This window comes from Macrobrachium nipponense, chromosome 41, assembly GCF_015104395.2.
Source record: "Macrobrachium nipponense isolate FS-2020 chromosome 41, ASM1510439v2, whole genome shotgun sequence".
Lineage (NCBI taxonomy): Eukaryota > Metazoa > Arthropoda > Malacostraca > Decapoda > Palaemonidae > Macrobrachium > Macrobrachium nipponense.
The window spans coordinates 12,245,945-12,269,660 of NC_061102.1; the positions used below are offsets into that span (position 1 = coordinate 12,245,945).

At 35.8% G+C, this 23,716-nt stretch overlaps 1 protein-coding gene across 4 annotated transcripts in view; it reads left to right on the forward strand.

Moving 5' to 3' along the window:
- LOC135212506 (uncharacterized) overlaps window positions 1–23,716 on the forward strand; it is a 151,676-nt gene that overhangs the window by 124,833 nt on the left and 3,127 nt on the right. For 2 of the 4 annotated variants that reach the window (XM_064246007.1, XM_064246009.1), the window contains exons 3-6: window positions 18,043–18,114; window positions 21,408–21,777; window positions 22,192–22,421; window positions 23,411–23,505. In XM_064246007.1, coding sequence (XP_064102077.1) covers window positions 18,043–18,114; window positions 21,408–21,777; window positions 22,192–22,421; window positions 23,411–23,499 — 761 coding nt within the window. In that variant the 3' untranslated portion in view covers window positions 23,500–23,505. The remainder of the gene's footprint in view (window positions 1–18,042; window positions 18,115–21,407; window positions 21,778–22,191; window positions 22,422–23,410; window positions 23,506–23,716) is intronic. The other 2 variants (XM_064246010.1, XM_064246011.1) reach the window with 1 other exon arrangement.

Sequence of the window (23,716 nt, forward strand, 5' to 3'; positions counted from 1 at the left end):
TTGGTGGGTAAGTTGGTAGCGCTTTGCCTTTCGTCTAGGGAGGCCTGGGTTCAATCCCGATGTGATTCAGAAATGTATATATATATTATATATATATCATATATATATATATATATATATATATATATATATATACATATACATATACATATATGCCGGTGTGAATGTATAATGTGTATTTATAGATGCAGTTGCTCACGACTTTGATCCGGAAAACTAATAACACTTACATAGACTATTAAGACAAGCTTTGGGTTCATCGCCAGGCTCCTTGAGAATATTGATTATCGAGTCAATAAAATTAATTATGTTTATCTTTTTGACTTCCAAGACCTCTCTCTCTGAGTTAACTAATGACCTCTATATTGAATGTGAACATTTGGTACATTCGGGAGTTTTTGGTATAAAACGTATTCTGTGGAGAAACAGGAATCTTTAAATCGTATGCGAAGTCATGAACTCAAGAGTCAACAACTTTGATAATGTCTTGATAAGGATCTTGAGCAGGATGTGGAATTCTCTGAATTCCTCTGTGTTTCCAGACTGCAGACCTACCTCTTTTCTTTATAAGTCGTTTTAGACCACCATTTCCGAACCGTCGGCAGCTGTTGTCATTTCTTAGTAATGTTCTTGAACATGATATGGAATTCTCTACATTCCCCTGTGTTTTCGGAATTTGTAGACATTTCTAGACCTGGCTCTCTTTTTTTGTTGTTGTTGTTGTAAGGCGTTTTAGATCATTTTCAAAAGATATGTGCAGTAATACATTTCCGCAGCACTTCATTTACAAGTAGACAACATAGTCAGATGTGTATGCATGTATGTTAATAACGTGTGCATATATGTGAGCACCTACCAGCAACCCCTTTCATTCCTTTTACTGTACCTCCGTTCTTATTCCCTTTTTCCCATCTTCCTATCCACTATTTCCTAACAATTGTTTCATAGTGCAACTGCTTTGAGGTTTTTCTCCTGTTACACCTTTCAGACCTTTCTACTTTCAATTTGCCTTTCAACGCTGAATAATCTCATAGGTCCCAGTGCTTGGCCATTGGACTAAATACACACACACACACACAATCTGGAAAAATACGTACTTTATAGTCGTGTCAGCTAACAGACGGTGGTGCATTCAAACGTGCACTTTGGACTCGCGCCAAATTCGTCGTAGACGATACCACCAGCCCTCAGCCCTCAGCCCTCAGCCTCAGCCCTCACACGCATTAGCCCGAAACTCCCTAATTAGGACAGCGAAAGGGTTAACAAAACCTGACTTTAAAGGACTATTAACCGGCCAAGAAGGTACTTAAGTCTTTTGTCTGTGCAATTCCTTCGTCCATAATCTCCACTAAGTGGGGCGAAGTCACGATTGTTGCAAGCAGACTTTTATTTATTTATTTATTTATTTTATTTATTTTTTTTGCTTTGGTAGGCTGCTTTTCGTTCTACCCAATTTCAGGCACGTAAATGATTTCATACTTATATATATATATATATATATATATATATATATATATATATATATATATATATATATATGTGTGTGTGTGTGTGTGTGTGTGTGTGTGTGTGTGTGTGTGTTTGTGTATGTGTGATTGATTTGTAATGCTTCTTTGCAATAATTCGTTTTCATAATTCGTCAACAGTTGAATTTTTCTCAGTGATTTTTTTTATGCTACTGGTGACTAATTACGTTCTTATGTGTTTGTTCGTACAGTATTTTTGTATATAATGTATGTATTTATGTGGAAACATTCATTTTAGAAATGGCCATAAGATTTAGAGTACTTTCTGAGAGAGAGAGAGAGAGAGAGAGAGAGAGAGAGAGAGAGAGAGAGAGCCTCCTTTTAATCATAGCACAGATCTGAAAAACGATTCTTAATCCTAAAAAATAAAAAAATAAACAAAGTATGGTGGAGTTGAATTATTCCCGAAACAATTCGTCTTTGATTTACAGTAAAAATTTTCCTGTCATACTTACAAATAAAATCGAGAATATTCATACTCATATATACATGAAGATCTTGCGAATTCAGAACCATTTCCTTAATAAAAACTCAAATGCTGTTTATTCCAAGACGTTTACACGACACCTAGACTGCTTACATAACTACAAAAATACTACATGATACGAAACTAAAGTGCATTTAGTTGTCGCTTCTATATCAGTAAGTCAAAAATAGAAAGAAAAAAAAAGTTTGACCACCCACAAAACAAGAAGAAAAAACTTTAAGAGTTATTTTGGAAGCCATTGGACACATTCATTACGTCTGGCCGAGGGATGGAGTTGAATTATTGATGTGTTGGATAAACACCAGGTATTAAAAATGGAGTTCTTCCTGCTGCTGCCGACATTTTAACCGTAAAGTCTAATTATTATCCTTTGCTCTTCAAACGATCTTTGTTGTAAAACGTTTGCCCGAGCTTTTGACCGACGGTGTAAAGAACACGCTGTGTTGACAATTCTCTCTCTCTCTCTCTCTCTCTCTCTCTCTCTCTCTCTCTCTCTCTCTACAGTAGGTACCCAAATATATGTACAGAATCACCTTCAAGAAGGGGCTCTCTCTCTCTCTCTCTCTCTCTCTCTCTGTTACAGACATTTTTTCAACACGAAACAAAACCAAGCATTACCTGTCTGCAAATTCTCTCTCTCTCTCTCTCTCTCTCTCTCTCTCTCTCTCTCTCTCTCTCTCTCTCTCTCTCATTTTTCCAGCATGAAACAATCCAGGCATCAACTGTGTTTTGACATCGCGTTGGCAGACAAAGAAAAAGCGAACTTTTGACAAAGGATGGAAAATGGGGCTGGAAGCCAAAACACCTTGACCCTCTGACCTATGAGTTAAGGGAAAAATATAACAAGGCGATATTTAATGCCAGTGTATGGAAGTATGGTGCAATGCTGTCTGTCACCTGATGGCTCTAATATCTTTCTCTCTCTCTCTCTCTTCTCTCTCTCTCTCTCTCTCTCTCTCTCTCTCTCTCTCTCTCTATATATATATATAATATATATATTATATATATATATATATATATATTTATATGTATATATATATATATATATATATATATATTTATATGTATATATATATATATATGTATATATAATAGATATATATTAGATATATTATATATATTATATATTGTAGATATATATAAGTTTATAGATATATATATATATATATGGATTATATATATATATATATATAATTCTATATATACCATATGATAATATATATGTACTATATAATATAATTTTTATAATATATATATATAATCTTATATATATAATATCTATATATATTTGTCTATATATATATATTATATATGATATATATATATAATGTATATATATATATATATATGATATATATATATATATATATATATATATACTATATATTATGATATATATATATATATATATATATATATATATAGATATATATTATATATTTATTTTTATATATATTTTATATTTATAATTTTTCTATATATATATATATATAATATAGATATATATAATATTATATTATATTATATATGTGTGTGTATATATATGTGTATATATATACACACTTTGTGCTCCTTAAAATAAATATTAATATATACAACTGCAATATTTATTGTAAAAAGGAAAATTTAGGTTACCAGAAATTGCATCATTATACTAATGTCTCTTGACCTGACTTGACAGCTGTGTGATGAATGACGGGTCGTTGCTTTGCAAGAGTGGCGGTGACAACCTTTCAATCCTTGCTTGCATGACCAAGTTGCTTGTATTGTTTGTTCGTCTTTTCGGCCGTTATTGAGGTTGATATTCATTTTTAAAATAGTATACAACACGAAGAGAAGATTGTGATGAAATGCAGTTCATGACTTTTTAATTATTCTTGGAGGTTTTTGGTCGCCGATTTAAGTATCACATGACAGCCATTCACTGTGTGGAAAGTATGTCTGTTGTTCATTGCTGTTGCTTTTTGTTGTTTATTTTCACCGTTACGTTTCAAGGTCACCGGCCAACTAAACAGTGGTCAAATGCTCTACTTTTCCCTTCTTAAACCAGTAATTCTCAACGTTTTTCTTACATTACCCATTTACTGACTTCTTCAAATTTGTGTCACCCACGTCATCAAATGTACTTTAAGTAGTAAAGATTTGTAAATCTAGGATAAAATAAATAGATGACGGTTATTTTTTATAATTCAGACTGAAGGTTTGATGTTTTGTTTTTATTTATATTTTTATAATCTGTTTTACGTGACAGTCATATCTCAGTTGGCATTCAGGACTAAATACTTTAACTATTCAATGAATAGAATGAAAAATAACAACAAAAATTATATATGACAAATTATAAATCATGTAGTAGCCTTCAATTACCCACGGATGATTACCCATAGGTCCCTGGTCTGGTCTTCCGAATCTTTTAGGCAAGGAATTGTGATTAAATTCGATGAGGGTGAAATAACACCCCTTGGGGGGTGCAGTATTACCAAAAACTTTCCTTGTTAAATCCTCCTAAACCTGCCCCCCTCCCCCTTCCCCCCTCCTCCCGGTTTTTTTTTTTCAGTCTCTTCGGTTTCTTTTATCTTTTTTCGACCTGAAAAGATTTTTTATGAGTCATTACATTTTCCCTTAGAACCATTTTAATTTTACAGCCTCTTCTATACCCTCCATCTTTTATTTCGAAATTTTTTATGCGTCATCATTTCAAGAATTATAGTGAAATTGCTTGTTGCAATGTTGGTGTGAGTTATTCAAAGTCTGTCAACTTTCACAGAGTTGGAATGTAATCATCGTTAACATCCGTTATTCACCAAAATTCAGTTGGTGTGAATAATTATATTATATGTCAACATTCTCAAAGTTGGAATAGAATTGATCATTAGCTCCCCTTACTCAACATATTCAGCGGCTAATTACTCCAACAACGAGGGACCGAGACATCTTATTGAACACCAGCACTTTCCCCTTCCATAGACGCATCTCCCAGTACCTTAACGTGTCCTCATCCCCGCGCTAAATTGTCTATTACAATGCTCCTGTGTTTTTCCTTCGTAAAAAATATAAAAAACAAATGACCAATTAAAAGTTTCCTTGGGATTCGTGTGGACAGAGAAAGTCATTTTATGGTTCGTTTACTCCGAATCCAATTATTAAAGTTGATAAGGACGGTGAGCTTAGCATAAGGCGCACCGGGTGATACTAATCTTTACGATCAGCAGCAGCAGCAGGAAGACCTCGGCTCACGGATAATGATAGCAAAATACCCTGTGGGGTATTGGGTGCAGGTGGTGAGAGGGAGGTCAGCCGTGCCCTTGAGAGGATAAAAGAAAGTCGCGGAACTCAAGAAAGCGCAGAGATTTTGGCTGTTCGGCGTCGGGGCGTGACTTTCTCTCTAAAGATATAATTAATGAAGCCAAATGGATTCTTCTTTTGGCAAATCTTAGATCGGATGAAATGACGTGAGAATGAGAAGAGGATTCCTTACGACAGAATGACAAAACGAAGAAGAATCCGAGAGAGAGAGAGAGAGAGAGAGAGACCCCTGAAATCGAGGATATGAGATATACTTACGACTCCCCCCCCAACCCCACCCCCCAGTTCCCCTCGTCTTAAGATTTGCTGCTAGCTTTTGTTCTCACCCGTGAGGGCGTGGCAGATTTCGCTGCCTCAAATTAGCTTTCTTTTCGTGTTTCCGTCTGTAAAACTCACGGCGAGGCTAAATGGAGAGAGAGAGAGAGAGAGAGAGAGAGAGAGAGAGAGAGAGAGATAGGAGCTTAATAATCACTGGTAGGCTTTCCCTTTCGCGAAGAACACTAATGAAGAGAGAGAGAGAGAGAGAGAGAGGAGCTTAATAATTACTGGTAGGCTTTCCCTTTCGCGAAGAACAGCAATGAAGAGAAAATTAGAGAGAGAGAGAAATGCTTAATAATCACTCATAGGCTTTCCCTTTCGAGAAAAATAATAACGAAATGAGGAGAAAAAAAAAAAGGAAGAAACGGATCTCCGTCATCTTTTGAGTTCGTGAGCTTCGAATGTGAAAAGAGTTTTCACGCGAAGGCTACAGCTCTCTTTCATTAGGCAGAGGGCGTGGCGGCGGGGACTTCTTTCAGCTCTTCATGCATGATGTGCTTGAATTACCACCGAGTGAGAGAGAGACAGACAGACAGACAGAGAGACAGGGAATTAAATAAAACCCTAGCAGGTAGGAATCAGATAATTAAACTGTTCATTGACAGACAGAGAGACAGACAGACATAGAATCAGGGAATTTTTAAAAATTCAGATAATTAAACTGTTTAGAGAGAGAGAGAGAGAGAGAGAGAGAGAGAGAGAGAGAGAGAGAGAGAGAGAATTTTAAAAATCCTAGCATGTAGGAATCAGATAATTAAACTGTTCATGGAGGGAGAGAGAGAGTTTTAAAAATCCTAGGATGTGGGAATCAGACAATTAAACTAACTGTTCATGGAGAGAGAGAGAGAGAGGAGAGAGAGAGAGAGAGAGAGAGAAGAGAGAGGGAGAGAGAGAGAGAGAGTTTTTGTTTTTAAAATCTTAGGATGTGGGAATCAGGTAATTAAACTGTTCATGTAGAGAGAAGAGAGAGAGAGAGAGAGGAGAGAGAGAGAGAGAGAGAGAGAGAGAGAGAACAGCTAATTAAAAAAAAATCTTAGTATGTTGGAATCAGATAATTAAAACTGCTCTCGTAGTAGCCATCTTGCTTGATGAGACGTACCCGCGATAAAGCGTCTTCTAAGTTAGTTTTATCAAGTGTAATACTATAAATCAGAACAAGATGGCAGTAAGTTCCAACTGCGGGAAGAGTGGCGTAATTTGGCGTGTTTAGCAGATTCGCAATACAGATGAGGTAGCTGGAAGGGAACTGGCATTTCTATCTATGAAATCAGCAACAGTCCTAACCAAAAAGATACAAAAGCATTCATAGAATATATTAGAAGGATATAATCCTTCAAACTGGAACAAATCTAATGAAAACATCTTGAAAATAATTGAAGAAGTTCCAAATAAAATCCAAGTGGTCAAGAGACTCATAAAGAAAATATACATAAACCAACATATTCCGACAAAGAAAATGAATAAGGTGAATCTTGTGAATATCCTAATTGATGCATTAGGAAAAGAATGCCAAAAGCATGCAAACTGTGTAAGGTTTGGTATAGCATAGTCAATCCACAAAACCTAATCAGAAAATGTGCTGCATGCAACCATTCCGACCCATCCACAGTGTGCTGAGGGTAATACAAATTTGATAAAAGAAAAGATACAAGAATTTTTGTTCAACATGTCTATCATGGATAGACAATGTTATTAAATCAAGATTGAATGTACAAATAGTTGAGGATGAAGAAGAAGAGGAGAGGAAGAAGAAGAAGAAAAAAGAAGAAGAGGAAAACGGAAGAGAAGTAAACAAAAATGAAATGACAGAAAAAAAATAAGGAAAACAAAGAACAAGATAAAAGTATGGATGCAGAGATACTCATTGATACTACATATGAGGCAATAAAGCAGCATACCTACGAAGAAATAAATTACGATATGACAACAGAAAAGCAAATCCCGAAGAGGCTCTACCCAGATCTACACAATGACGGGAAAGAGGAAAAAATAGACAGAAAGACAAAATCTGCCAACCTTTGAAAAGAGGGAATTGCAGATTTGGAGAAAGATGTTACTACAAACATCCTAAGATATGTCAAAACTATGAAATATATGGTAAATGTGCATACTTAGATGGATATGGGGATGATTGCAGAGATCTGCATCCAAAAATATGTAAAAAACCTAAAAGAAGGAAAAGGATGTAAGTTCGACAAAAAATGCAAATATATGCAACCTGTAGCCATGAATCATAATCAAATAAATAACCAACCAAGTAATAAAATCCAAAATAAGAAAGAAACAAATAAAGAGAGAAATCAAGAATATCAGGTAAAAGAGAAAAGCAAACCACCAATGAGATTTGCAGAGGTGTCAGCAAAAAATTTCAAAGCATCAGCTCCGAAATTCTACTCAAGAGATAATAACTGTATTTATTATGCAAGAGGATATTGCAGAAACGGAGAAAATTGCAGATTCAGACACAAAATGAATAATTATGATGAAGGAAGATCAAATATTATGGAAAAGTTGGATTTTTTAATGTCAGAATTTCTGGAAATGAAAAAAAAGAACAACATACCAGAACAGGAAAAGAGACATGGGAAAATCCTTATTACTACCAGTATTAAATGAAGGAGAAAACACGCAAACCATCATAGTGATGAATGCGCAGGGTTTAGTTACGAGTAACTCAAAAAGAAAAATAGAGTACTTAGAAGAACTAACCCAAAATGAAAAGAAAATACATATAATGAATATAACGTGAAAACCTGGTGTTCCCAAGAGACTGGGAATGATGATCAAATAAAAGGGTTCCAAACTTATAGATCAGATAGAAAAAATAGGAATCAAGGGGGAACCGCAATATATGGGAAAGACAAAAAACAAGGAAAAAAATATATGAGAAATATAGTAACTCAGAATGTGAACTAATAGCGGTAGAATTTGAATCAGAAAAATTGATGAACATAGTAATATATAGACCTCCTAATACAAAAGAGTTTGACTTAATAATTGAAAAATTGGATGATATATGTAGAAATCACAAGGACTGGACTATTCTCCTATCTGGTGACTTCAACTTTCCTTTCGTAGAATGGAAAGAACGAATAGGAGATTGTGGTTGTACTTATACATATAAAAAGAGAGTAATAGTAGTGCAGAAGATAAGAGGCAATTTGAAAAGCTATTAGATATGCTACTAGAATACAACATTCAACAAATAAATCACCTGCCAACAAGAAAGGAAAATACTTTAGACCTAGTATTTGTGAACGAGATGAATTATGTTAAAGAAATAATAGTTTATAATGCGAGTATTTCAGACCATAATGTCATAGAATTAACAGTTCATTCCAAAGCAAGTGAAATAGAGATAAGCAAGAAATGAAAAAGTGGGAAGGATATGGGAAATACAACTTCTACAGTAAAAATAATAAAATGGTCAGAAATTAATGAAGAATTAAACAAAGATTGGGATAACATTTTCGTAAGTGATGACATAAGGGTACAAATACGGAGATATTATATAAAATATTGGAGAAAATAGTGAAAAAAATATATACCGAAGAAGAAAAGTAAACATCATTCATGCATACCAAGAGACAGAAGGATCTTGTTCCAGAAAATCAGAAAGTGGAAAAAAAGGTCTTGCAAAGAAAAAAATGCATGGAAAGTTATAGAACTAAAAAGTAAGATAGAAAATGCAGAACAAAAGATTATACAATCAAAAGAAAATGAAAAACGGGACTTGGAAGAAAAAACCCTATTAAATATCAAGCAAAACCCCAAACTATTATACTCATATGCGAAGAAGATGAATAAAAGAAGAACATAGAAATAGGCCCTCTGAGAATTGAAGGGAGATTAACGAATGAAAAAAAGGAAATTTGCAACATACTGGCAGAAACGATATAAGAGAGAATTCACCCCTAGAATAGATAATGAAGATAATGATATAGAAGTAAGGGACGAAAATAGTGAATATCTAACTGACATAGAAATTAATTGAAGCTGATATTGTGCAGGCAATTAATGAAATTAAAATGGAGCTGCTGCAGGGCCGGATGGAGTCCCTGGGCTATTTTGTTAAAGAAAGTAGTTCATTCTATCGCAAAGCCACTTGCAATATTATTAAGACAAAGTGTAGATACAGGCAAGATTTATGATGAGCACAAATTAGCATATATCACCCCTACTTTCAAAAGTGGATCAAGACTAGAGGCAAGTAATTATAGGCTGTGAGTCTAACATCACATATTATGAAAGTGTATGAAAGGGGGTAATGAAGAAAAATATTATGAAACATTTGTAATAAAAAATAATTTGTTTAATATAGGACAACAACGGTTTTCGTACCCGGAAAAAAGTACACAAACCCAACTGTTAGTCCACCGTGAGAACATATTCAAAAATATGAAAAGCGGAAATGAAACAGATGTGGTTTATCTAGACTTTGCAAAAGCTTTTGACAAAGTAGACCATAATATATTAGCAACAAAGAAAATTAGAAAACACAATATCGTAGATAAAGTAGGAAGATGGTTAAAAGAATTTTTACACAACAGAAAACAGATAGTTATTGCAAACGATGAGAAATCGGATGAAACCAAGGTAATATCCGGTGTGCCACAAGGTACGGTGTAGCTGCAATATTGTTTGTTATTATGATTGAAGACATAGACAGTAATGTTAAGGATTCGGTAGTGAGTAGTTTCGCTGATGACACAAGAATGAGTTAGAGAAATTACTTGTGATGAGATAGGAACGCTCTACAAAGAGACCTTAACAAAGTATATGATTGGGCAGAGGTAAATAGGATGGTATTTAACTCTGATAAATTTGAATCAATAAATTATGGAGACAGAGAAGGAAAGCTATATGCATATAGGGGACCTAATAATGAGACAATCACAAATAAGGAAGCAGTTAAAGACCTTGGTGTGATGATGAATAGGAACAATGTTATGCAATGATCAAATAGCAATTCTGTTGGCAAAATGTAAAGCAAAAAAAATGGGAATGTTGTTACGGCACTTCAAAACAAGAAAAGCTGAACACATGATTATGCTTTATAAAACATATGTTCGTAGTCCCACTTGAATATTGCAATATGATATGGTACCCCACACTATCAAAAGGAATTGCACAAATAGAGAGTGTACAAAGGTCCTTTACAGCTAGAATAGAAGAAGTTAAGGACCTTCGACTACTGGGAAAGACTACAATCCTTAAAATTATATAGTCTAGAAAGGAGAAGAGAACGCTACATGATAATTCAGGCATGGAAACAGATAGAAGGAATAACAGAAAATATCATGGAACTAAAAATATCAGAAAGAGCAAGCAGAGGTAGATTAATAGTGCCCAAAACTATACCAGGAAAAAATAAGGAAAGCACACAGGACATTAATCCACTACGCACCAGCATCGATATGCAGCGTATTTCAATGCGTTGCCAGCTCATCTGAGGAATATATCAGGAGTGAGCGTAGATGTTTAAGAATAAGCTCGACAAATATCTAAAAACTGCATCCCAGACCATCCAAGATTGGAAGATGCAAAATATACCGGAAGATGTACTAGCAACTCTCTGGTAGACATTAGAGGAGCCTCACACTGAGGGACCTGGGGCAACCCGAACGAACTGTAAGGTAAGGTAGGTAAGGAGAGAGAGAGAGAGAGAGAGAGAGAGAGAGAGAGAGTTTTTAAAATCTTAGGATGTAGGAATCAGATAATTAAACTGTTCATGGAGAGAGAGAGAGTTTTCCTTTAAAAAATCCTAGGACTGTGGTGGAATCAGACAATTAAACTAACTGTTCATGGAGAGAGAGAGAGTTTTTAAAATCTTAGGATGTGGGAATCAGGTAATTAAACTGTTCATGTAGAGAGAGAGAGAGAGAGAGTAGAGAGAGAGAGAGAGGAGAAGAGAAACAGCTAACTAAAAAAAATCTTAGTATGTTAGAATCAGATAATTAAACTGCTCATGGAGAGAGAGAGAGAGAAGAGAGAGAGAGAGAGAGAGAGAGAGAGAGAGAGATTTTTTTATATTTTAAAATCTTAGGATGTGGGAATCAGGTAATAAAAACTGTTCATGTAGAGAGAGAGAGAGAGAGACAGAGAGAGAGAGAGAGAAACAGCTAATTAAAAAAATCTTTGTATGTAGGAATCAGATAGTTAAACTGTTCATGGAGAGAGAGAGAGAGAGAGAGAGAGAGATTGAGAGAGAGAGAGAGAGAGAATTAAAAAAAAAAATTCTAGTATGTAGGAATCAGATGATTGTTCATGTTCCTATGTATATATATATATATATATATATATATTATATATATATATATATATATATATATAGAGAGAGAGAGAGAGAGAGAGAGAGAGAGAGAGAGAGAGAGAGAGAGAGAGAGAGAGCGTTTTAAAATCCTAGCATGTGGGAATCAGATAGTTAAACTGTTGGTGTTTTATCTGTTCTTCGGCTTTGAGTAACAAAAAAAATATTCATTAATATGATTCCTATTTTAGGAATAAATAGGAATTGATGTTCCACTGTATTCCACGTCGTTCTGATTCCTAAATTTGCCGCGGAAATTCACTGTGATTATCATTCAAAATCATTTGAAATTAGCAAACTATAATGATGTTTGAAATATACATAAAAGCTCCACTCTGGACATAAAAGGCCAAGTGTTTTTTTTTTTTATATTTCTTTCTGATCTGATACATCCCCCAATGAATAATTGCTTTCTGTTCCTTTCACTAACCTCTCTATTCTTATATGATGATAATTTTGTCACACCTGTTACACTTTCTGTTTCCTTTCTTTCTGCTGAAGTGAATGTGGGGAAAGTGTAACGTCAGTTGTTCTTAAGATATTCATCTTTTTATTCCTAATATATGAAAATCCTTGGTTATTCAGCATTCTTCAACTTGTGACAGTCTAAGTACTAGTATATATATATATATAATATATATATATATATATATATATATATATATATATATATATGTGTGTGGTGTGTGTGTAGTGTGTGTGTGTGTGTGTGTGTGTGTGTGTGTGTATGTATGGATGTGTGTCTCTCTGTGTAGATACATACATATTAAAATCTTAAACGCTGAGAACAAGATTGTTTCAGTGTGGGTTTTTTGGTACAATTTTCTCTTCAAATTGGGAAATGGATACTTAATCACCTAGTTAACTCCAAATCTGTTAATGTTTTATGTTCCACCTCTGCCAACTTATGGAAAAAATGGAATGTGAATCATCACCTTTCTTGAAACTGAAATTTGCATCTGAGATGTATCGCCTTTGCCGACACAACCAGCTGTCTAGCAAAAAATGAACTATCCATGAGCGTTCCAGCGCAAGAACTGGAAACCTGGAATACCCAGGAACTTAGGCAAGGTTTGCAAGGGGACTCGTAGTTCTCAAGACTCCAGAGAATCCATTCTTGAACAGAGATATCTTCCTGCAACATCGGATTCTGTTGTTCGATTTCTTACCACTGGGGCCGGAGATCTGTACTATAGTAGATTCCCATCACCCGTGCATTTGATGTCTAGGCCCGTCCCTACGACGCTCCTGATTGGCTGTTGATGATAACCCAATCACAGGGCTGGAAACTCTCAGGCTCTCGAGAGAGTTGTGAACTCTCGAGAAAGACTGAGAGTTTCCAGCTCTGTGATTGGTTTATCAACAGCCAGTCAGGAGCGTCGTAAGGGACGGGCCTAGACATCAAATGCTTGGGTGATGTGAGTCTACTATAGGATGTCATTTCATCACTTGGGCTTAGGAATGATATAAATAGCAACAGAAATCGTGTTTCAAACCTGACATCGTAATCCCCACCATCCACTGACTCTAATGACTTTGTGCAAATGAGAGAGTTTAGAGTAATAGCTCCCTCAGTTAATACCAGGCATTTTGAGTGGACAACATAACTAATCCAGCCACTCAAACTCAATTAACAGTTGGATTAAATGCCATTAAAAATTCAATCCCACAATCCCATCAAGTTAATGAGATAATATGACAGCTTGTATTGCCTCATGATGTCATAATGAAGTTTAATCACGTGTTTAACTGACTAGAGTTGGCGCTGACATGTCAGGAAAAAATGTCATTATTATTATTATTATTATTATTATTATTATTATTATTATTATTATTATTATTATTATTATTATTATTATTATTATTATTATTATTATTCAAAACATGAACCTATTTATATGGAAGAAGTCCACCACAGGCGCCATTGTCTTGAAATTCATGCTTCCAAATATTATGATGGTATTCATTAGAAAAAAATAACAGAAGGTAATCGGAAATACAGAAAGAAGAGATCACTTATGAAAGATAAAATTAATTCCCAAATTCCTTCTTGAGAACAATACTATAGAGAAGAGCCATTGACCTGTAAGTACAGAGTTTATTAAATTTTTTAAGTCAGAATCATTTTATGCAAATGGTAGGCATCATTGTAACATAAAATATCACATACAACACTGTATCATGTTGAGATATTGCACTGTATCTCATTATTGTAAGGTGCCAAATTACTTCTATAATGCGATAGACTCAGCAAAATGTCTAAATACATTTCCTATGCGACTCTAAATTCTCATGAAGCAGCTTCTAGTTATTACAAGTAACGACAATAACTACATAATATCACAACATCCTTAACTAACACTATAACCTGTTGTTTATCGAACTGGCACTACAAACTCTTCTTCTTCTTCTTCTTCTTCTTCTTCATGTTTACCGGGGAGGGAGCCAAGAGGGGGCAGGAAACCATCGAAAAATTTGATATTTAAATAAAAACAAAATAAGAAACATCTATATCCCAACGTCAGTAACTGAGTAACAATAGAAATGGCTAGTTCATGTTTTCCCTCAAACGAAGATGCAATGCATTACTACCCTGAAACCTTTCTCGCTTTATTTCCATGAGTTACTTACACTTTTATCTATTTATTTGTTGCCATTTTTTTCTAAGTGGTCTCTTCTTTCTGTTACTTCTTTTAGACGAAAACCATAATATTCTGTGGAAGCTTGAATTTCGAGTCGCTGACCCCTGTGGTGGCCTTGTTCCATATGAATAGGGTTCATCTTGAATAATAATAATAATAATAATAATAATAATAATAATAATAACAATATATTATTATTATTATTATTATTATTATTATTATTATTATTATTATTATTATTATTATTATTTTATTTTTTTATTTTTTTATTTTTTTTTGCTCTATCACAGTCCTCCAATTCGACTGGGTGGTATTTATAGTGTGGGGTTCCGGGTTGCATCCTGCCTCCTTAGGAGTCCACCACTTTTCTTACTATGTGTGCCGTTTCTAGGATCACACTCTTCTGCATGAGTCCTGGAGCTACTTCAGCGTCTAGTTTTTCTAGATTCCTTTTCAGGGATCTTGGGATCGTGCCTAGTGCTCCTATGATTATGGGTACGATTTCCACTGGCATATCCCATATCCTTCTTATTTCTATTTTCAGATCTTGATACTTATCCATTTTTTCCCTCTCTTTCTCTTCAACTCTGGTGTCCCATGGTATTGCGACATCAATGAGTGATACTTTCTTCTTGACTTTGTCAATCAACGTCACGTCTGGTCCTGTTTGCACCGTATCACCCTATCCGTTCTGATACCATAGTCCCAGAGGATCTTTGCGTGATCGTTTTCTATCACTCCTTCAGGTTGGTGCTCGTACCCACTTATTACTGCAAGGTAGCTGATGTTTCTTGCACAGGCTCCAGTGGAGGGCTTTTGCCACTGAATCATGCCTCTTTTTGTACTGGTTCTGTGCAAGTGCCGGGCATTCACTTGCTATGTGGTTTATGGTTTCATTTTTCGTATTGCACTTCCTACATATGGGAGAGATGTTATTTCCGTCTATCGTTCTTTGAACATATCTGGTTCTTAGGGCCTGATCTTGTGCTGCTGTTATCATTCCTTCAGTTTCCTTCTTTAGCTCTCCCCTCTGTAGCCATTGCCATGTGTCATCGCTGGCTAGTTCTTTAGTCTGTCTCATGTATTGTCCGTGCATTGGTTTGTTGTGCCAGTCCTCTGTTCCGTCTGTCTTTCTCCTGTCTCTGTATATTTCTGGGTCTTCGTCTACTTTTATTAGTCCTTCTTCCCATGCACTCTTTAGCCACTCGTCTTCACTGGTTTTCAGATATTGCCCCAGTGCTCTGTTTTCGATCGTTGACGCAGTCATCTAACTGAGTCGTCCTCTCCCTCCTTCCTTTCGTGTTATTATTATTATTATTATTATTATTATTATTATTATTATTATTATTATAATAGTTAAAAAATCCACAATTATATGTTGAAATATATTTCTATGTAAAAAACCAAGCCTTTCGAACACCTGAACGGTGTTCCTAGTGTTTGAAAGTTTTGGTTTTTTTTACAGATAAATATATTTTAATATATAATTGTGGATTGTTTAACAATTTGTTCTTCACGAGACTGTATTTCTTAAAAATATGATAATAATAATATTGAAGTATATAAATCATTTTTATATAGGTATGTATAAAGTGAAGACTTAATATATCACTAGAGACGCCTTTTTCAGTCTAGCTGACAAACAAACGCTGAAACGAATTCGGGCGATCGTCGACCTCTAGTATATATACGTTGAACGTGTTGTTTAGAAAAGAAACATCGGTTGTTTTAGTGGAAATTGCCCCAAGGGAGATGAAATCTGGGATGGCCATCACCCGGAGTTTGATGGATTCGTAAAACTCGGCTATAGATAGCACTTAGGGTGTTGATTGACCCCAAAAAAGGGAATATTGGCATTCGGGTGCCTGAGAATGAGGCGGGTTGGTGTGCATAAAAAAAGGGGGTATTGGTATTCGAGTACCTGAGAATAAGGAGGGGTTGGTGTACATAAGTAGAGAGAGAGAGAGAGAGAGAGAGAGAGAGAGAGAGAGAGAGAGAGAGAGAGAAGGGGGGCTGAGGGCGAAGCTGAAACAGAGATTATAATTAATCATCTGTTTTTACCTATCAGGATTATAGGCTTATGCTACAGAACTTCAAGCTTAAATTCAGATCTTCAGCAAATTTTTTTTTCTTTTACTTATGATTTTCAAGAATTATTTATTTACACTCATCTGTTGAGGGATGTTTTAAGTCATATATAGTACACATTGCATGCTATTTCAGCCGTACCTCAAGTTGAAATTCTAACTTTCATTTCTGCTCTTTACACCGACTGAAATGTAAACATTGTGACAAGACATTTCATAAATTTCGTGTCGTAGATTTCATCAAACGAACTTCGTCCCTATTGTCCTTACAGTACGTACATCCGTCTTCCTTCTCTGCTTTCTATATATGTAACTTTCTTTCGTGGAAAAAGTTTCCCTTTAAAAGGAAGCGCTTATAAATAACCTATCGTCTTAACCCTACTGTCAATAGATTAAGGTATTTGACTTCCACTCTGTAAATTCATGTTGTTTCACCCGTCTCTTACTTGATATACAGATCTGCAAAACCTTTCCCTTCACCTGTTAAGCAAAGTGGATCACATGTATTGCCCTCCCAGCCAAACGAACCCTTTACCTCTTTGTCTTAGATCCTGTTAGTTTCGGATCGTCTTCCCTGCCGTCATGTAGCCTCCCTGATTCTCCTCTTCTTCAGACACTTCGTAATTTTCCCTTTGGGCTCAGACTCGCGGCCCTTTCTCCCGTTTAGGAAGCCCAATCATTCTTGCAAGGACCAACAACATTGATTGTACAGAGATCGCCTCTTCGCAGATCAGCCTTTCTCTTCCTTAGTCTCTAGGATTTGATTTTTATTCCCGACGCCTTTTTCTGTAAGTCTGTGCGAGGTAAATAAGGCTTGAGAATCAGCGTGAATTTTAAAGAAAGCTTTAAGACTACATTTCGCTATTGGAGAATCGTTTGACGCGTTTAGGCCAAACGGAAATGTGTCTTCTTCTCTCTCTCTCACACAAGAGTGGAAGGGATCGCCAACCTTTTATTTTTCGTCAGGGTCTAGTAGAAGTCTTTATAAAGATGCTCACGTCCGTAGTATCATTTCCGAGACTGCGCAACAAATATTGTAGGCATTTACTCCTAATCATGACTGACTGCTGCTGCTGCTACTGCTCTCTCTCTCTCTCTCTCTCTCTCTCTCTCTCTCTCTCTCTCTCTCTCTCTCTCACACACACACACACACACACATTAGTAGTCTGTCCATCTGTCTGCCTCTCAAGAGAAAATCTTTTTCAAGCTGTCAAATTTAATGTCTCTCTCTCTCTCTCTCTCTCTTCTAGAAAACATTTTTACAGGGAATAACGTTATGGCTACCATCCCTTTGCATTGATTGCTCCTTGCTGTCATCACTGATAACTTGGAAAAAAAGCATAATAGTTCTTGTTTCTCCCAACAGATGGCGCCTACGTTTACGGCCAACCGCTGCATCTGGGTTACGACAGACACCTTGAAAATCCGACATCTGCAGGTACTAAGTCATTATAAACACCTGTTTCGTAACTTCGATTTCAGTCCAGTTTTATTCGGAAAAAACTGACTTTCGGTCTGAATTAAGATGATGGATCCCTTCTCTTGGGATTTGGCCTCGATTTTGACGTTCCGTTCCATTCCAGTGAACTAATTCTTGTATGTTGAACGTTTGTGCAAATGTCGAAGAAGAGAAGAAACATAAGAGGGTTCATTTGCACAATGAGAGAAATGTGAAAGTTTTGGAGGAGAGAGATCTGAATGTTTATTAGAGAAATCTGGATGTTTTAGAGATAAATCTGGAAGTTGTGGAGGGGACTCGAGAGGTTTTGTAGGAAAATCTGAATGTGTAGGACACAAATCTGAATGTATTGCAGAGAAATTTGAAAGTTTCTGAGAGAGAAATCTGGTTGTTATGGAGAGAAATCTGGATGTTTTAAAGAGAAATCTGGAAGCTGTGGAGGGAACTCGAGAGGTTTTCTAGAAAAATCTAAGAGTTAAGGAGACAAATCTGAATATTTTGGAAAGTAATCTGAACGTTTCTGAGAGAAATCTGGACGTTTTAGAGAGAAATCTGGAAATTGTGGAGGGAGCTGGAGATGTTTTGTGGAAAAATCTGAATGTATAGGAGACAAATCTGAATGCATTGCACAGAAATCTGGATGTTATGGAGATGAATCTGGAAGTTGTGGAGGAACACGCGATGTTTTGTAATTTAAGAGACAAATCTGAATGTAGTGGAGAGAAAAATCTGATCGTTTGTGAGACAAATCTGGATGTGTTGTTGAGAAGTCTGAACGTTTGTGAGAGAAATCTGGAAGGTTTGGGGGGGCTCTAGTTTTTTTTTTTTTTTTTTAAGAAAATTCTGAATATTTAGTAGACAAATCTAAATGTATTGGAGGGAAATCTCGATGACTAGGCCCACTATGGGACAATGCTCTTATGAGTATGCATGAAAGCTTACAGTCATTCCCAACGAACGCACGCTTTAACATAAACCTACACGTGTCTAAACAGATTTCTGTATACGTATATATAAGCACACTTGACCCTATTTAAAAACGCCTGAATGTCTCTCTCTCTCTCTCTCTCTCTCTCTCTCTCTCTCTCTCTCTCTCTCTCTCTCTCTCCTTACATATATATACGAGAGATCAAAGCGATCTCGTCTGTCAATAGTTTCGATGAGAGGAATGGCGTGCCACCGATTCGTAATGAGGTTTTCGTTCCCCGAAAATATTTGAATGTCGTTATCCGTCCCCCCTGCGAGGTGGAGCGGAACTAGTTATGAAGGCTATAGAGAGAGAGAGAGAGAGAGAGAGAGAGAGAGAATAATGATCTTAGGGGTTGGAGAATGTTTAGAACACTTGGAATTTTGTCTCAGTATCATAGGCCATGGAAAAGAACACGTCACATTGATAAAATTTAGTTCAGTTTCACGCTACACCTTTATCGGTCTTCTGAACGAAACGGTAGACGATTTTTGGAAACGGAGAACACTGTCATCTTATGAATGACAAGACCTGTTTTTTTATTAAACTTTTCACAATCTTTAATGTCCAAGATCACGTTTTGTCCCGAAATCTTTAAAGATTTAAAAATGTCTTCTTTTTGTCAAGAAGATTGTCCTTTCACTAATGAATTGTATGGATGACAAGACCTTTTTATTAAACTAATTAAATTTTGAATTATCCTAAGTCTTATTTATTTATTTTTTATTTGTTTATTCATTTATATATTTTTTTCTTTGTCTCTGGATCTTTCGGATTTAAAGTATCCTCTTTGTTTTTTTTATTTGCTGAAGTTAGAAGTTGTTGGATGTAAAAATAAAAATAAATAAAAAAATGAAACAGACTTTCCGTCGTTGTTGTTGATAATGAATCTTTGTGAACTCGAATATCAGAGAGCCAAATCATTCTACTTTCAAGTCCCGTGGTTTTTTGCTCCTTGTTTTTTTATTCATTTGTTAATCGCATTCATTCTTGCTTTTAATTTATTTTTGTTTTTGGTTTCTTATAATCATTTTTGTTATACATAGTTCCCTTATTTAGGTCATAGTTCTTTCTTATATGTATGTACACACACACACACACACACACACAATATATATATATATATATATATATATATATATATATATATATATATATATATACGTGTGTGTGTGTGTGTGTGTGTTTGTATGTATGTATGTATATTATGTATATATATATATATGATATATATATATATATATATATATATATATATATATATATATATATATATATATATATATATATATATATATATATATATACGAGCTGCACCTACAAAATTATCTTTCCCTATTTTTACAGTAAGCTATAGACCCCGAATTAATAAAGCCAGAGGAGGCGTTGTGTTGGTGGCGGGGGTTGTGGATGGTTGGGGTGAGGGGGGGGGGAGGGGCAGAGGAGAAAGACAGACGGCCTATTACCGTCTCTTAGACGCAGGAGTCCAGCGGAGACTCGCCTAAGTGACGGGAAACATCTAATTCTATATAAACTGCCAAGTTTCCCGTTGATGAATTAGTGGAGACAAGCGCTGAGAGGAAGAGAGAGAGAGGCGAGAGAGAGAGAGAGAGAGAGAGAGAGAGAGAGTAGGGTGGGGGAGGAGGACTTGAAAGTGAATCCAAGGAAAATTTCAAAGGATAATCTTGTCTCGCACCCTACTTAAACTTAGGTTCGCTTCAGAATTTGAACTTAAATTAAATATATTATATATATATATATATATATATATATGTATATATTATATATATATATATATAGATATATATATATTATGATAATATATATATATATATATATATATATATATATATATATATGATATATATATATGTGTGTGTGTGTGTGTGTGTATGTATGTATGTATGCATATTATTTTTGGAAATGAATACAAGCTTAGGTTTTCTTAAATTCCTCCCTTCTCTTCTTCACCGTGCTTGCAACTAGAGCTGTAATTTTGAAGCAGTATATCATTACTCACTGTTCATTTACATTCCTGATTCAGTTTCCAGTCTCAATTTCACTAGAGAATCTTCTCTAGTCTACTTCAAATTTATTCGTCTGCTTTGAAATATCGAAAAAGCTTGTATAATGGTCTCATATTCTAAAGCACGTCATAATCACACCTCTGTGGATTATGATATGCATTCAGTATTTTATTAATAATATATTTGATAAAGCATATAGACTCGTGCTATGCAAACAGTGTACATCCACACTTCGAAAATGAAGTTCGATCAGTCTTATCTCTTCTGTTCCCTCACAGACACAGTCTCCTTCGAGAGTCTAAACGGGCTACCAGCAGACGGAGGGATCAGTTGGGATGTGGCTGGCAGAGGTCTTCAGAGTTCAGACGCCCCCCTTCACTCCAGCTTGCTCAGAAACGACAAAAACCTGAGCCCCAGGAACCGCCTGCAGACGATCGAGAGGCCCCCGCTCCCTTCCCTGTACATCCCCGAGAGATATAGCTTGGTGCCTCCGGAGGAGAATTTTTTAAGGGAGCTAATATTACACTCTGCTGCCTCTGCGGAAACTCGAGGGACGGGAGGCGGCGGCGGTGGTGGTCTGTGGAAGAAGCTGGTAGCTTCAAGCGATTACATCTTGCCTGAGACCAATGCTGATCAAGTTGATTTGAAGTGAGTAGAGTTATTTTTTTCAGAATAGTCAGAGTTTTTCCCTTTGTTGAGAACTGGGGCAAAATTGTTGTATACTGGACCCTGTTCAATGTCACTTCTGCCAGGTGCCAATCAGGACACATGGAGTTTCTCCTTTGTTGAGAATTTAGGCTAAATTGTTGTTCTGGACTCTTGAATGTCACTTCTGAGAGGTGCCAGTGACAAAATGTCAGTGTTTTTTTCATCTGTATGACCAGAATTGTTGGGCTGGACATTGCTAAATATCACTTTTTTTAATTTGTACTGAACTGCTAAATGGCCCTATCTAAGTTTGTACTGAACTTTGCTAAATATCTGTAAATATTCCATATCTTAGTAGGCCGTAAATCTTTAAAAAAAATATATATTGTTATTTTCACTGACTCTCCATTGCAGGCTTCCCACTGTAGATTCTACAGCCGACAAAGATTGGTTGTACCAAGAAAATTCCCCACTGTACTTGAAGCCAAAGCGGATGTACCAACACTTCCCACAGCAGCTGCAAAGAGGCCTGTTCCAGTCATATGAAATGCGAGGAGGAGACGACAGTCTTACAAAGCCTAGGATGCCAGCATCCAAGAAGTGGTGGGGTGGGCGCCCCCGCCCAAGGGGGCAGATGGATCGAAGTAAGTTTGCGATAGCTGTGTTGATGATTAAGATCAGTCATTGTTATGGTGGTATGATGACAGTTAAAAAATTGATTGAATTAATGAAAGAATTGTTTTCCGTATATTGGAACGTAAAGGATTGATCTGTATAGAATTTATTAGTAAATGATATATAAGAATCTTTTAGAAATGGCGATTTCAAGAGCCAGGTTAGTTTCCTTTCATTCAATCCAATGAGCTTAACGTGCAGTCGTGAATATACACCAATTCTAAGAGTAGGTGTAACCTGTTTCAGAATTCCCCACCGCGCCATAGATATAATTACAAATGAAATGTGAATTTTATATTATTCATCGCAAAAATTATTTCCATGATTGTAGATTCGAATTCCTATAATCCTTTCTGGCATTATATGACTCTCTGAGATGTCTGGGCAGGTAGCATTAATAAATAGATTAATGTGTAAAGAATTTAATTTTACAATTTTCATGAACATTCTTGCGTGAGTTCTTTGTATACAGTGTTCTACAAATTTGGCAAGAGATGTATTTCTGTTTTCTAGTATTTTAATGTTACAAATGATACACTTATACACTTCACAAACTATATAAAATTGGTGTTTTTGTATCATTATTACTTGGAAGATGATTCCTATTCATATGGAACAAGCCCACAAGGTCATGGGCTTGAAACTCAAGCTTCCCTCAAATATGTATTATATAAGCAGCCAATCTTTCCTGGAAACAAATATGGGTACAGTAGGCCTACTGTGACTCAGAAATATATACAGTAGCATATCTTCTTCCACTCTATTTATGCCTTGTGTGATTGAGTGGATATATTGTTAGCCTGGCAAATAATTATTTAGCAGTTCAAATTCCCGAAAAGATGGTTTGTCTGCGTCATTTACTTCCCAGGTGAGAGAAAGTGTTCATAAAATTAGTGGAAAAGATCATAAACCTTACGCATAAGATAATATTCGGCTCACCATTTTTCTTTTTCTCCAGGAGCATCGCAGAGCAAGCATTATGATTGTCTAAAATCGTGCATCAAGGAAGGGAAGTTACATCCTATACAGTGCCACACACTTTGTTAAGTACAGGTTAGTAATGTTTCTCCCTTTGTGGACACCTTTCTTAACCATTAAGACTTACCAAAATCACTGAGGGAGAAAGCGAAAAAAAATTAAAGTGATTAGTAATCTTAAATGTATTAGAAGTACATAAGACACCATTGAATAGTGTGAAGACACTGGGAAAGATAGAATATAAGTTGCCGGTGGCTTTCATTAAGTAAAAAGAAAGGTAGAAAAG